Below are 15500 nucleotides of genomic sequence, written 5' to 3' on the forward strand. Positions count from 1 at the left end.
TTTAACTACAGCTAATTGGCAGGGCTCTGTTTATCCACCAGATGGCTCCATAAACCTCAAATAGTATTCTTCTTAGATCTATTTTTATCCTAAAGTGTCAGGTTCCCCCCGGTGTTACTTCACTCTGTCCCCTCCACTCCTCGCCATGTTGTCGGGTTAAATCTCAAATCTGTTGCACCAGTTTGCTCACTTTCCACGGACAATAAGTTCTCATACAGCCGCTGACAGCTGACAAAGTTCCAGGATGTCCAGCGTTTCCTACTATATCTCCAACCTGCTGGAGAAAATGACATCCACTGACAAAGACTTTAGGTAAGACAGAGTTAAAATGTGTGTGTGTGACAGTGAGATGACACTTTTCAGTCCTGGCTCATTATGAGTCTGTCATTTTATCTCATTTTTAACATGTAATATGGCTTTTTTAAGAGAGACAAAAGTAAATAACACTGGTAGTTTACTAACTTATAACTTATTTAAAAAGTAGCTCAATGTGTTTATAAGTTAGCTTGAAGTCCTAAAAAGTCCTCATTTGTGTAATCATACTGAATGTGTAGTAGGTAATAACTAATAATAAAAAAATACCAATATGTGAAATGTGTGTTGAGATGAGTTAGCTCAATCACAAATAAGTTCTCATTGTACTTTTATAATTTTGTATTGAATTAAAGTGTTTTGTTTTTCACAAGATAGACACCTGTAATCACAAATAAAGTTAACTAATATTATTAGAAGTGTGTCAATGTGTGTTGAGATGTAAATTGGTAGAAATAGTCCATTATTAGTAAAAGTCCTGCATTCAAAATCGGTCAAAAAGTCAATAGTCATTTTCAATATGAACTTATACTTTGCCTCTCCCCCCGAAAAAGTACCAAAAACTAGAACTACTCATTATGTAGAAACATTTCAGAATGATAAGCGTCAACAACAACATGACAACACATCAATTAAACTTCTCCTATTAAATATTGATGAGTAAGTCTTTCTTTGCTGCCTATGTGTTGATGAATATGGTCTCATAACGACATAAAATCTGACATTTTAAGTAGTTCATAATCATTAAGACAGGTCATTTTGTGTATGCATCTTCATACTCTTTGTGTGTGTGTGTGTGTGTGTGTGTGTGTGTGTGTGTGTGTGTGTGTGTCTCCAGGTTCATGGCCACCAATGACCTGATGCTTGAGCTTCAGAAGGACAGCATAAAGCTGGATGAAGACAGTGAGAGGAAAGTGGTGACGATGCTGCTCAAACTGCTGGAGGACAAGAACGGGGAGGTGCAGAACCTGGCAGTGAAATGGTAAAAACACAGAGGACGTAAACACTGTTCCCACCATGTAGACCGGTTTATACTCGCTAACTTCTGGTTTCAAACAAATCATAATTCTGAGAACATTTGGAAAATCTTTAAAAAAATTCTGAGTAAAGTCAAAATTCAGAATAAATGGAAATTCCGAGAATAATCTTTTTTTTTAAATCCCCCAAAAATCCTAAATTATATATATTTTTTTATTCTGAGAAAACGTCACAGTTCTGAAAAAAAAGAAAATTGGAAAAAGTTGGAATTCTGAAAATAGGGAAAAATTCTGAGAGAAAGTAGAAATTCTGAAAATAGCGAAAATTCTGAGAGAAAGTAGAAATTCTGAAAATAGTCAAAATTCTAAATAAATTCACAATTCTGACGGAATGGAAATTCTGGGAAAAGCCGAAATTCTGAAAAAATAAAAATTCGTAGAAAAAGTAAAAAATCTAAGAAAAAGTTGGAAATCTAAAAAAGTTGAAAATCAGAGAAAAAGTTGAAAATTTTTGGAACATCTGAAAAAATAAATCTGAAATAAATCACAATTCTGAGAACATTTTAAAAATCTTAGAAAAATTGAAATTCGGAGTAAAGTAAAAATTGCAAAATCTGAAAAAATATAGATAACGATTACAGTATTATGTGGGTGTGTTTCAGCCTGGCCCCTCTGGTGAGCAAAGTGAAGGAGCCTCAGGTGGAGGTGATGGTGGACACGCTCTGTTCCAACATGATGTCGGACAAAGAGCCGCTCAGAGACATTTCCAGCATGGGGCTGAAGACGGTGATCGCTGAGCTGCCGCTGACTTCCACAGGTCAGAGGTTAAATACTCACAGAAATATATATATATTCTTATTTTAGATAATGAGACAAGCGTCTTCTCAAGTTTCAAGGCTTTTATTGTCATGTGTGCATAGCTACAGTGTAGTTATGTCATGTTACAGTCTTATGGCCTGTGGGATGACACTGTCTCTGAGTCTGGTGGTTTCTAATGATCTTAATTTGCCATTTATTTGATCATAATCTAGTATCAAATAAAGTTTGATTTCTGTATTTATTGAAGGGGATAAAAAAACTATAAAATAGACTTGTTGTTTGGTTATTGTATACAATAACGTGTGTGTGTGTGTGTGTGTGTGTGTGTGTGTGTGTGTGTGTGTGTGTGTGTGTGTGTGTGTGTGTGTGTGTGTGTGTGTGTGTGTGTGTGTGTGTGTGTGTGTGTGTGTGTTCCCAGGTTTGACGCTGACAGTGGGTGTGTGTAAGAAGATCACCTCCCAGCTGATCGGAGCGATGGGGAAACAGGAAGACGTCTCCGTTCAGTTAGAGGCTCTGGACATCCTGTCAGACATGTTGGGAAGGTAACTGTGGAGGAAGTTCTTAAGAGGAAATGATTCATGGAGAAAGTTTGTCTTTTGTTATATTTAATAAAGTAATAAAGAAAGTCAAAATAAAAGTGAAACCGATCCCAAATGTTGGAACAGAGCTACGTCATCCTCAGAGGATAGAGAAGTTCAGAACACAGCTTACAGGCACATTATATAGTAGAGAGAAAATCCAACTGGTCTGGGCCTTAAATTCTCTCAGGCATCATCTAAACATCCCCACCATTAAACCATAAAACCCCCTCGTCCTTAACCAATTGCATATTCCCCTTTTACATTTCCCTTTGCCCTCCAGAAATGTAAATCCTTAACATATGTCTCTGTTAAACACATACAAGACTAAACATACAATTTAACAGAGTAAAAGGCAACCAGAGTATAAGTCTATATGTTTTAAATGATTATATGATAGTTTGTCACGACAGTAACCACAAAACATTATAAAACATTTCAAGCCGCTTTGGTTAAGATCGAAATATCTCAGCTGTTTGTCTCTTATAATTAGCTCATTTAAATTGCTCAATTGTTAATATATGATGAATGTTCACATTATACTGAACACCAGCATTATCTTTGTGTTCATTGACTCATTCATTATTGATTGTTGTTGTTTTAATGATTTCATTTGTCTTTCACAGGCTGAGCGGTGCTCTGGTCAGTTTCCACAGCGCTCTGCTCTCCAGTCTGCTCCCTCAGGTAACACATATATAACAAAAGACAAGAGGGAATATCATATCAAATGATATATGATCAAATCAGAATATTAGTAGCAATAATAGTTTTTTTGATCATATTATTATATGTTATTTTATTGTATTTATTTGTATCAATCATAGTTAATTAAGTTATATTATAATGAAATGAAAACCTAGCCATGCAATAAAGTCATTAGGATAAGGAAAAAAGTCAAAGTCAACTTTATTGTCAATCTTTCAGTTTGTGTGTACAGACAGAGAGATCGAAATACCGTTTCCCACAATACAGAATACTATAACAAAGATATATAAAAATATTTATAAAATATGTATATCCTATATATACACAATCAACAGACACATTTATACATATGCACACATTAAAGGGGACCTATCATGCAAAATGCACTTTTGTACGTCTTTTCTACATGAATATGTGTCCCCGGTGTTCCAGGGAACTCACCAAGTGTCAGAAAACACAACCCTCTCTATTTTCCTCCATACCCAAATCTCTAAAAAAGGGGCTGCAACGGATCTGATAAAAACTGATCCAGATTTGAACACTGTCCTGACGTCAGGACGGTGGCGCTACGGCTATTGGGCCAACTCCACCAATCAGGAGGAGACAGCCACGGCCATTGCCGTTCGAAAGTGCTGGAGACGCTGTAGTACATATGCCAGGCCTGTAGGTGGTGCTGTTCTCACTGAATCTGCCCTTGCAAAAACAGGGGTAAAAAAGTGCAAATTGAGCGAAATGAGGCATGGCTAAAATGCATGATCTGTTTGGTATTTTGAAAAAAAAAAAGTATAAATATGCCTTATATAGGTATGGCCCTACACTATATTATTATAATATAGCATGATAGGTCCACTTTAAGATAAAAGCACAACAATCAATATATACAAAATAACAGTCACTTCAATATCTTTGGGAATGTACAAAAATAAAGTTTAGTATCTGAAAACAAAGAGTAAGCATCTCAAAATAGTGATGTTTTAATGAACTGCCTACCCACGTTGCATATTGGTTGTGAGTTCAAATAGACACCCTTCAGATAAACCTAATATCCATCCATCCCTCCGTCAGCTGACCAGCTCCAGGATGGCGGTGAGGAAGCGCTCCATCTTGGCTCTGGGTCACCTGGTTCCCTGCTGTAGCCCCGCCCTCTTCTCCCAGCTGACTGAACACCTGACCAATGAGCTCGCAAAGGCCCCGCCCGTTTCCATGGCGAGGACGTACATCCAGTGCCTAGCAACCGTCAGTCGTCAGGGCGGCCATCGAGTCGGTGAGATCTGCTGCCACACTCACGTGATACTAGATTTAAGACATTGGTTTCCTGACTGAGGAACTGTTAAAATGAAAACACAAATAAAATGAAGACATTTAGATTTGTTGCCTTGTGATGAAAGACAAAGAGAATATTCTGGTCATTTCAATTAGAAAAGTTTAAACAATGAGTTATTATCTCAAAATAATGACATGGTATCTTGGTAATGATGAAATACCTCAAACCTAATGACACAGTATCTTAAAATAGTGACTTAATATCTAAGAAATAATGACTTAGTATCTTAAATGAATGAGTTAATATGCTAAAATAATGATTAGATATCTAAAAATAATTGTTTACAGGGTTCGTACGGTGCTGGAAATCCTTGAAAATGCTTGAAATTGTACGAGGTGTTTTCAAGGTTTGAAAAGTGCTTGAATTTTGGGAATGGTGCTTGAATTTGGGATAAAGTGCTTGAAATTGTAAATGCTTTACTTCGCTTTTTAGATTAAAAGAAAATAAAGAAGTCGGAGCGCGCTTAATTGCTTCGCTTTTACATAAAACAGCTCCGCTCCGGCCTTCCCGCGCAATGCGCGTGACCGGCAAGTGTTTTTGTTACGTGTGTGACCTGGGCATTCTGATGAGAGTGATAGATGACAGTATGCCAGGAGGTTGCCGTTTCAACGAGCGCTGGCTAGCAGAAGACAAATACAAGCCATGGCTAAGACGAGGGTCAAGCGAAGCCCAAGAGTAGCCTCCTGCAAAGTGTGCAACAATAACGATGCGAGAGTCTGCGCTGACGAGCCACACACCACACGAAAGGTACGCCATCGTAGAGAATTTTAGATTAGGCTATCGTTGCATGTAAAATACATGACACTTTTCTCTGTGCGGCAAAACAAGCTCGCCAAAATGGCTTCACTAGTCTGGCAGTATTTTAAGTGTCCGAAAATGACAATAAAATAGCGGTATGCAACGTGTGTGTGAAGCAGAAATTCTGCAGCTCCACCCGCTGTGACGGACCGGTGAGCGGAGCAGAACACACATTAAGAGTTAGACCTAACACACTTAGCTATTTGATCTACCTCTGGAACAAGCTAAACTAGTTATAAATATATTTATTCTTCACTGTCGGGTCACTCATTACTGGATCAGTGAGCTGCAGGAGATACTGATGGGCTGTCAGGAGAGAGAGAGAGGGGGGAGAGGAAAAGAGAGCGATATCGGTATCGGCCGATACTGATTCCGGCGATCGGCTCCAAAATTGGCGATCGGAGCATCCCTAATAATTGTATATGATATGTTTTATAATGATTGATCATGAAAGTGTTCTCAAAGCTGGTAAAGGTGCAGCTAGTTTGAATGACTTTGTATACTGCAGGGTAGCTTGTGGATTTACTCCAGGTGGAACTAAAGTCTGATTTAACACTTGATTATATTTCACATCATTCATCCACATCTGTAAAGTAACTAAAGGTATTAAATACATGTAGTGGAGTCAAAGTACACCATTTACCTCTGACTTGTGTTTACTGCCAACCTAAAAGTACCTCAAAAATAGTAATCAATACTATATTGAAAAGTTATTTGGCTGATTGTTTTATATTGGCTCAGCCAGGTTATATGGGATGCCCAGTCTACGTCCAGATGGGTCACTCATTTTGAAATATTAAACTTAGTTTTCTTTTCTAACATTTTTAATTTTTCATCCTCATGTAGAATGCTATTATGAAACACACATTTGGTTGTTTATAGCATAAAGAACATCTGATTTAATGTGAGGTAGGGAAATAATCATTTGAGTATAAGTATGTGTATATAAATATGTAATTTACAACAGCTGTAAGATGCTTGAAAAGCATGAAAATGCACCTTGAAAATGCTTGAAAAGTGCTTGAATTTGACTTTGGAAAAGGTGTAAGAACCCTGTGTTTAGCTTCTCAAAATTATCATAATGAGACATTTCTCAATAATGACTCAGTAGTCTAAAGTACAGAACGCTTTTGCATAATGATTTTAAAGTATCTTTTTCAATCACACGGCTAAGTTATCATCTTTTGTGTGTGTGTGTGTGTGTGTGTGTGTGTGTGTGTGTGTGTGTGTGTGTGTGTGTGTGTGTGTGTGTGTGTGTGTGTGTGTGTGTGTGTGTGTGTGTGTGTGTGTGTGTGTGTGTGTGTGTGTGTGTGTGTGTGTGTGTGTGTGTGTGTGTGTGTGTGTGTGTGTGTGTGTGTGTGTGTGTGTGTGTGTAGGTGAACATTTAGAAAAGTTAATCCCGATGGTGTTGAAGTTCACGGACGTGGAGGACGACGAGCTGAGAGAGTACTGTTTCCAGGCCTTTGAAGCCTTTATACGCAGGTGAGTGATTCTACAATTTAGGGTACATTCCATGTCCATTGATGTCCATTGATGATAATTATAATTATTCCAACTATTTTCTTCAAAAATATCATATTTTGCCTATTATTGGAAAGCATGTTATAATATCACACAAACATTATGTGCATCCTATGCTTTATTTAGCTTGAAATGTGTCATGATGTTCTTAAATTGTCAGTTTTTGCTCTGTCCGTTTTTCAGTTGAGGGTGTCTTGGTTTCAAAATAATGAATAAAAACCATTAAAGTAAATAAAAAAAAAGTATTCATTTATTTCAAAAGTCTAAATATTAAAGAATAATAACATCTTTTTAATTGATTTCCTCCTTTAAATAATTTAAATATCTTAATATATGAATGTCCGCAAAAGTTCTGTCAACTATGTTACTAACAGAACTCCCCCCTTTAACTCAAAAATGGTTTGTCCCAATACCATGTCACCAGCATCACATGATGCCATGTTCCTCTTTGGCAGACATTTTGAACACACTGTGGTGATTGTCCTCTAATTTTTTACAATATTTTATGTATAATAGCACATTGTCAATGAGTATATTCATTGACCATCAACAATGTTACGTACATTGTTATGGTTTACAATTGTTTAATGATTTTAATTCAATTATATGTTCAAATGTGATGTTAACCTGTTCAAGAAAATGACATGTGGTCATCCAAGCAAGGCCTACCATTGAAATGATGGGTCAAAATAGGGAAATTGTCAACTAGGTTACCTGTCAACTAAGTTACCCAGTACTGTAATAACTGTAGTAACAGTTATTACATTTATATAAAATAAAATAAAAAAATGTTTAAGCTTTGCAACCAGTGGATATGTTACACTGAGGAATATACTAACTTGAACCACTGATTGTTCTATTGAGAAAGAACACTTTCTTTGTACTGTTTTGTTGATGTGAAATGCACCCTAAATTATAGAATCACTCAGGTACACACACACACACACACACACACACACACACACACACACACACACACACACACACACACACACACACACACACACACACACACACACACACTCACACGCACACACACACACACACACACACACACACACACACACACACACACTCACACGCACACACAGACACCTTCATGTTGTTGTTTCCGTTGATTGACAGCTGTCCAAAGGAGATGTCCCCACATGTTGCCACGGTGACAAAGCTTTGCCTTAAGTTCATGACCTTTGACCCGAACTACAACTATGACGATGAAGAGGAGGAGGAAGACAGCATGGACGTGGAGGAAGGGCTGGAGGAAGGTGTGTATTAATTTATGTTTTGTGCTGATTCAAATACTGCTGGGTATTACTAAAACTTAAATAAAAACTGTTTCTCGATTTATAAGTATGTTGCATTTAACTGATGAAAGAATATTTAATGTACTTACCATATATACATGTATGATTACAAAAGACTAACATCAGTACAATATTTTCAGTAAAGAGCTTATAAGCAAAATATTATATTAATTTGTTTTTATTTTGATAACTTTTAATACAAGTTTGACAGTAATCCGTGTTCAGTCGTGTCTTGAGGTTATATTTGACTGAGGACTCAGTTTGAATGATTTGTTAGAAAATCAATTGTTACCTTATTTACTTTACTTAGTAACTTGTAATCTGAAAAATACTCAAATAAAGTTCCACAAATGTGGATGAAAGTAGAGAACTTCCAGCACTGCCTTTCAGTCAGTGTTAGTCCTAATTTTCAGGTATTTGGATCTTAAAGAGAAAGTCTCATGTCTGTATCTAATAATGTACAATACAAAAACCCATAATGCATTGTTTTGTGGGTCTGTTCAGATTGATTGAGATAGAAAATGTAATTGAATCTCCTAGGCCAATGAGAAGTGATGTAAACACAATGAGAGAAAAGATGAATCCATTAAAAATAACCTCTTCTCTGGACTCAAGAGTCAGAACCCTACAATATTATCTCTGTATAGAAATCAAGGTAATTGGTCAAACATATCTTGATATACTTTATATTATTTGAGTTCTCGCCATAGACTGTATATATAAAGGTCCTCGCCAATGATAAGTGATGGAAACACAGTAAAGATCCTGTCCGGGGTTCCCAGCAAAACCCTGGCAAGACTCCAATATGTCCAGAACTCTGCCACGAGGCTTCTCACCAGCACTAAGCCATGGCAACACATCACCCCCACCCTCATCCACCTCCACCGGCTGCCGGTCAAGTCCCGGATTCACTACAAAACACTCCTCCTCACGTACAAGTCCTTCCATACCCTCGCCCCCCAGTACTTAACAGACCTCCTACATCCCTACACCCCCTCTCGGAGTCTGCGGTCCTCAGACACGGGCCTGCTCTCCATCCCCCGCTCACGCCTTCGTACTGTGGGTGACAGGGCGTTCAGTGTTGCGGCCCCCACCCTCTGGAATGTACTTCCTGCCGAGATCCGGAACGCTGCCTCCCTGGACATCTTCAAATCTGCACTGAAAACACACCTGTTCACCCTGGCCTTCGGACCCTAGTCCTTTCCTGGTCCCCCGGCTTCCTTTATTTTATTTTATTTTAGTTTGCTCCTCTTTGTCTGTTTTGTTTTGTCTGTCCACCATGTACAGCGACCTTGGGTCCCTTGAAAGGCGCTTTATAAATTCCATTTATTATTATTATTATTATTTAGTGGGAATGCTGATACAGCATTCCAACTATATGTTATGCTACGGACAAAAAGTTTATTATTCCATCCAGTTATTTTGTCCGTCTTCTCCTCCCACATTCAACATCGCAGAAACTCCGTTCAAACATCAAAACGTTCAGCTCGGTCGGGAATCGGGCGCTATTACTTTTGTCATTCATAACTTTCATAATTCCAGAGATACATCCCATAATACATCACATTTTTAACATTTGAACTTTAACATTGCACAGCTCGTTAAGTTAGAGTGCGTGATGTCACAGCTAGAGGGTAGGAAATCTTGAAATTTCCCTTCATATTTTTTTTTAAAACTGCCATAATTCCCAAACCCTACATTCCTGAGACATAATTTTTCATGAGAAACGTAGGAAAACATCTCGTAGCTTGAAAAATGACAAATAATTAAGCAAAAATAATTAAACAAAATGCCTCTTGAGGGCATGAAGTGACAAAAACGTTCAACATGTCTCCATTAAAGCCCATTGTAATTTCAGGCAGATATTTCCTCACAGCAGCAGCCGCACACCTTTCTTAAACTGCCAAAAAGGCCACATTATTAACCCGAAAGTACACAAAGATTACACTTCAGATACTCAACTTCCTTGACATGCTTCACGTTTTGAAATTTCACAGATATCTGTTATCGTTCTTCCACAAAACGTTCACATGTAAGAGGTTCATCTCTCATTGAGAACAATGAAACCTTTGATCTTTTCATAGCTCGTTAGCTCAACTATAAACACCTGTGTTATGGAACACGATGATGTCATCACTCCAACTGACAGCAGTCAGTTCTAACTGTTCATTTCTCTCTCTCTCTCTCTCTCTCTCTCTCTCCTCTCTCTCTCTCTCCTCTCTCTCTCTCTCTCTCTCTCTCTCTCTCTCTCTCTCTCTCCCTCTCCCTCTCCCTCTCCCTCTCTCTCTCTCTCTCTCTGGTCCATGCCTCAACAGCTCTACGCCAAATCTGAGATCTCACCATATGCCGTTTCCATGGAAACGCATCCCTCGCCATAAAACACGATGTCGCTATAACTCCTATGAAAATGTTCAAAAAGTGCTCAAACTTCACATGTGTGCTAACAGTCCAGCCGTGAAGACATCTACGAGACTGTTTTGAGATTTCTTCAAATTCCGTTGCCATGGCGACAGACCACTCGCCATGAAGCACGATGTCGCTGTAAGTCCAATGGACACGGTCCGATCGTCCGCCAATCTTCACTTGTATATCACCGGTCCATGCCTCAACAGCTCTACGCCAAATCTGAGATCTCACCATATGCCGTTTCCATGGAAACGCATCTCTCGCCATAAAAGATGATGTCGCTATAACTCCTATGAAAATGTTCAAAAAGTGCTCAAACTTCACATGTGTGCTAACAGTCCAGCCGTGAAGACATCTACGGGACATGCCGTTGCCATGGCAACACAATGCCCGCCATGAAACACGGTTTTCCCATAACTTCAGTGAAAATGCTCCAAATGGCCCAAAACTTCACAGGTTTGGTAACACAGCCATCAACGCATCTAAGCATAATATGGGATGTCATCAAATGCCGTTGGCATGGCGACAGATCATTCGCCATCAAGTTAGTTCAAAAGTTTGCATTTCAAATATTCTGCTGCTTTTCCAAGCCTTTTTACTTTCTTTTCTTCACTCATCACACATTCAAGCCCCCAGTGTTCATGTATCATTTCAATCTAAATTCTTCACTTTCTTCTTACGCATTACATTTCAGCATAGCAGTTTAGCGTCAGATTTTCAGCATAAAGCATTCCCACTAGCAATTTCTTCAGGAATTGCATTCTCTAGTTATTAAAGATGTTCTGTCTGAGTCCATTGAAAAATAACCGTCTATTTGTAAGCATACCTGTCTGTACCGGCTACCCAGGGGAAGGTCAGAGAATTTAAATGAATGTCTGTATTTATGTATAATTTGCCAAGACTTAGAAGGAAAGGGGTAATGTATGTTTGTGAGCAATAACTTGTAGATTTGAGTGGACTGTCAACTGAGGCGGGTGTGATTTATATTTACATCTCCATGTATGATATATATTTGTGGAATAAATAAAAAGTTCTAAAAAAGAATAAAATAACCATCTCTCCTCTATTCTCCAGAGTCAGACGATGAGTACAGTGACGATGACGATATGAGCTGGAAGGTGCGTCGCTCCTCCATCAAGTGTCTGGAGTCTCTGATCGCGACGCGGCGGGACCTCCTGCTGAGCTTCTTCTCCTCTGTCTGCCCCGCCCTGCTGGCCCGCTTCAAGGAGCGCGAGGAGAACGTGAGGGCGGACGTGTTCAGCGCCTTCTCCTCGCTGCTCAGACAGACCCGAGGGGGAACCAGCCTGCAGGGAAACATGAGGCCCGGGGGGGAGGAGCCGGCCCTCACACTGCTGAAGACACAGGTGTTTAAAGATCTCCTATCATGCTATTTTAGGAATATATTATGGGTCTCAGATATATCCCAAAACCCAAATGTTGTGGTTTCCTGCGGGAGCTGAGGTCTGTACGTCTTAGTGAATTCTTACTTTAGAGAACACCGATTGTATGTGTTAGAACAGACTCTCAGACTCTCAGACATACACACACAGACACATACAGTGTCAAAGACAAAAACAGGTGTGCAGATTGTTCATTTAAATGCACAGCACACACATTTAAATAAGTATTGTTTTTATGCATTATATCATCCTTTGGGGCGGGTGCTGTGCCTTTATATAATATTATAATTTTTACTTTAGACAACACCGATTGTATGTGTTAAAACCGACTCATGTGTGTGTGTGTGTGTGTGTGTGTGTGTGTGTGTGTGTGTGTGGTGTGTGTGTGTGTGTGTGTGTGTGTGTGTGTGTGTGTGTGTGTGTGTGTGTGTGTGTGTGTGTGTGTGTGTGTGTGTGTGTGTGTGTGTGTGTGTGTGTGTGTGTGTGTGTGTGTGTGTGTGTGTGTCCAGGTGCCTCTTATAGTGAAGGCTCTGCACAGGCAGCTGAAGGAGAAGAGCATCAGATCCAGGCAGGGCTGCTTCTCCCTGCTCTCTGAGCTGAGTCACACTGCTCCTGGAGCTCTGGAGACGCACATCCCTGCTCTGATACCAGGTACACACACACACACACACACACACACACACACACACACACACACAAACACACACACACACACACACACACACACACACACACACACACACACACACACACACACACACACACACACACACACACACACACACAAACACACACACACACACACACACACACACACACACACACACACACATACACTCTTCATTTTACACTGCCCTTATCTTTTTATTTCTACCTCATCCCTACTAACATCTATACGTCTTTTGATTAAATTCAACCTTCTCACTTTCTCCCTTCTTTTTCCTCCTCCTCCTTCCTCCCTCTCCTCCTCTTCCTCCCTCTCCTCCTCAGGTATCGTCTTCTCCCTCACAGACAGGTCCTCCTCCTCCACCATGAGGATCGATGCTCTCTCCTTCCTCCATGTTCTCCTCCTCTCCCACCCTCCTGAAGCCTTTCAGCCACACATGCAGGTCCTTTAAACATCTTCAATCAATCAATCAATCAATCAATCAATCAATAAGTGAATAAATAATCAAGTTAAAAAACCTATCAAGATTTTCAAAGTTTGAGTGCAGAGGGGATGAATGATTTAGAAAAGAGATGAGTCTTAAGAGCAGGTAGAGCATATCAACGCCCTGATGGCAACAGATTCAATTCACGACCTGGAGAGGCTGGTTAGAAAAGGAGTGTCTCTGTTTCACTCCGATACCTTAGAGCAGGTTTTAACACGTTGTTCAGGCTGTTCCTGTCTTTCAGTGTCAGGCTATGGAACCAGCAGATACAAGAAAAACAAATAAGGCTCTCAATGAATGCTTGGTAAAAACAAAACGTTTCTCGGTGTCTGAGCACCACACTTCTAACGCTGGTCAGAAGCACAGTGTATCCTAATCCATCTCGTTTCCACCTCCTAATGCGCTCACGATCTGGTGCCCAGAGTCCGCTAAACAAGATCAGGAGTCAGAGCGTTCAGCTACCAATAAGTATTTTCATTGTCTTTTGTTGTATCTTATTTTATTTTGTTTTATTTCTATTTGTACTCCACACACTATCTTGTCTTCTCATTTTGCTCTACCATCACATACAATGTTATTGTTTGTTTTTGTAAAGCCCACTGAGACAAACTTGGTTTTGTGATATTGGGCTATACAAATAAAGTTTGATTTGAATTGATTAGATTTGATTAGATGTGCTCGTCCCCCTGCAGGTGCTGCTCCCCCCGGTGGTCTCCTGTGTGGAGGACTCCTTCTATAAGATCACCTCAGAGGCTCTGCTGGTGGTCCTGCAGCTGGTGAGAGTGATGAGGCCTCAAGGACCCTCAGCAGGGGGGGGATTCGACCCCAAACCCTTCGTCAGAGAGGTGAGGAGGGGTTTACAGAGGGAGCAGGGTATAAAATAAGAGCCTGTGGTCGACTGATCTGAGTGGGATGTAAGAGGTCTGAGATGCATGAAGGGGCACAGCCATGTAGGGCCTTGTGAGTAACAAACGGTAGCCTGAACACTACTCTGTGTTCTACAGTGATGTGAGGATATGTGTGATGTGGTATCTACGACTGAATTATTAAGCGTTTTTCCAGAGGTGCGGGCGGTACAGGGCTTCTTGGTTGAAAGAGGAGAAAAAAGGCAGAAAGCACTGCAACATGCTGCTTTATTTGGAGCTCAAATCTTGTAAGATCTTTTATAAATATTGGGATAACTACATGCACAATGTGTTGTTATGTTTCCGACAATTCACCACAGTAGAGATGACGCCTGAGCAATAATCAATCTGACTCTCGGCTGCCTGCAGTTCGAGCTGTTCCTGGGTCTGTTGCCTTTGTAGCTGATAAATAAATATCTGTTATAAACTGAAGCTTTAAGAGAGGTATTTTAAATGTTGAAAACTGAAGTACTGCGATTTCTGTGATATAGATCTTTAAAGACACCACATTGTCTGCATCTTCTAGCAATCTGTAGCTCCATATTCGTTTTTCAGACTTCTTTTTGTGACTTTCTTTTGAGAACTGCAAGTTATTCTGATGTTTTTGATGCAGCGATTTTTGCATTAACTTTAATGAAATGGAAAATTAGACATAATCGACTGGTGGTTCTTTGCCAACATATTAAAGTATCTGGAATCTCGAAAAAAAAAATCATAGCCCAGCTTCAGAGTTCGTCAACAACCCATCTGTTGGTAATCTATGAAAACAAATCTAAATGTGTTTGTTTTTTTGTTCCTCCGAGGTGTTTTCCGTAACCTTGAAGAGGCTGAAGGCCACAGACATCGACCAGGAAGTGAAAGAGAGGGCTATTTCCTGTATGGGTCACATGGTGTGTCACCTGGGCGACCACCTGGGGGCGGAGCTTCAAGGTGTTCTGGCCATCTTCCTGGAGAGGTTGAAGAACGAGATCACGAGACTGACCGCCGTCCGGACCCTCACCCTCGTCTCCGCCTCGCTGCTAAAGGTGCAGTGGGACACCATGTTTTATTTCATAAATGATATGTACTTATAAATGACATTTACGGGAATATCACTAAGTTTATTTACTTTCTCCACTCAATGTTTCAGTTTAATATCATACAGATTTCAGTTTTCCTCCTCTTTCTGTCCAGTGAAAACCCTTCATCTCCAGATTATTTTGAACGTTTGTGATAAACTAAAGAAAGAAGTGTTCCTTTATAGAAATGTCCTCCTACTTAAGCTAAATAAAGTATTTCAAAGCCTCTTGGATTAGCTGGA

The 15500-nt window shown here is 39.8% G+C and overlaps 1 protein-coding gene across 1 annotated transcript in view; it reads left to right on the top strand.

Moving 5' to 3' along the window:
• Positions 1 to 244: 244 nt before the first annotated feature.
• cand2 (cullin-associated and neddylation-dissociated 2 (putative)) overlaps positions 245 to 15500 on the top strand; it is a 37416-nt gene continuing 22160 nt past the window's right edge. Inside the window, 13 exon segments of the mRNA XM_034135400.1 lie at positions 245 to 312; positions 1151 to 1294; positions 1952 to 2106; positions 2527 to 2650; positions 3313 to 3370; positions 4457 to 4655; positions 6890 to 6995; positions 8160 to 8299; positions 11819 to 12108; positions 12654 to 12795; positions 13135 to 13253; positions 13988 to 14140; positions 15004 to 15225. Of these exon segments, the coding sequence (XP_033991291.1) occupies positions 245 to 312; positions 1151 to 1294; positions 1952 to 2106; positions 2527 to 2650; positions 3313 to 3370; positions 4457 to 4655; positions 6890 to 6995; positions 8160 to 8299; positions 11819 to 12108; positions 12654 to 12795; positions 13135 to 13253; positions 13988 to 14140; positions 15004 to 15225 (1920 nt within the window).

The sequence above is a fragment of the Trematomus bernacchii genome, unplaced genomic scaffold (genome assembly GCF_902827165.1).
Source record: "Trematomus bernacchii unplaced genomic scaffold, fTreBer1.1, whole genome shotgun sequence".
NCBI classification, from domain to species: Eukaryota; Metazoa; Chordata; class Actinopteri; order Perciformes; family Nototheniidae; genus Trematomus; species Trematomus bernacchii.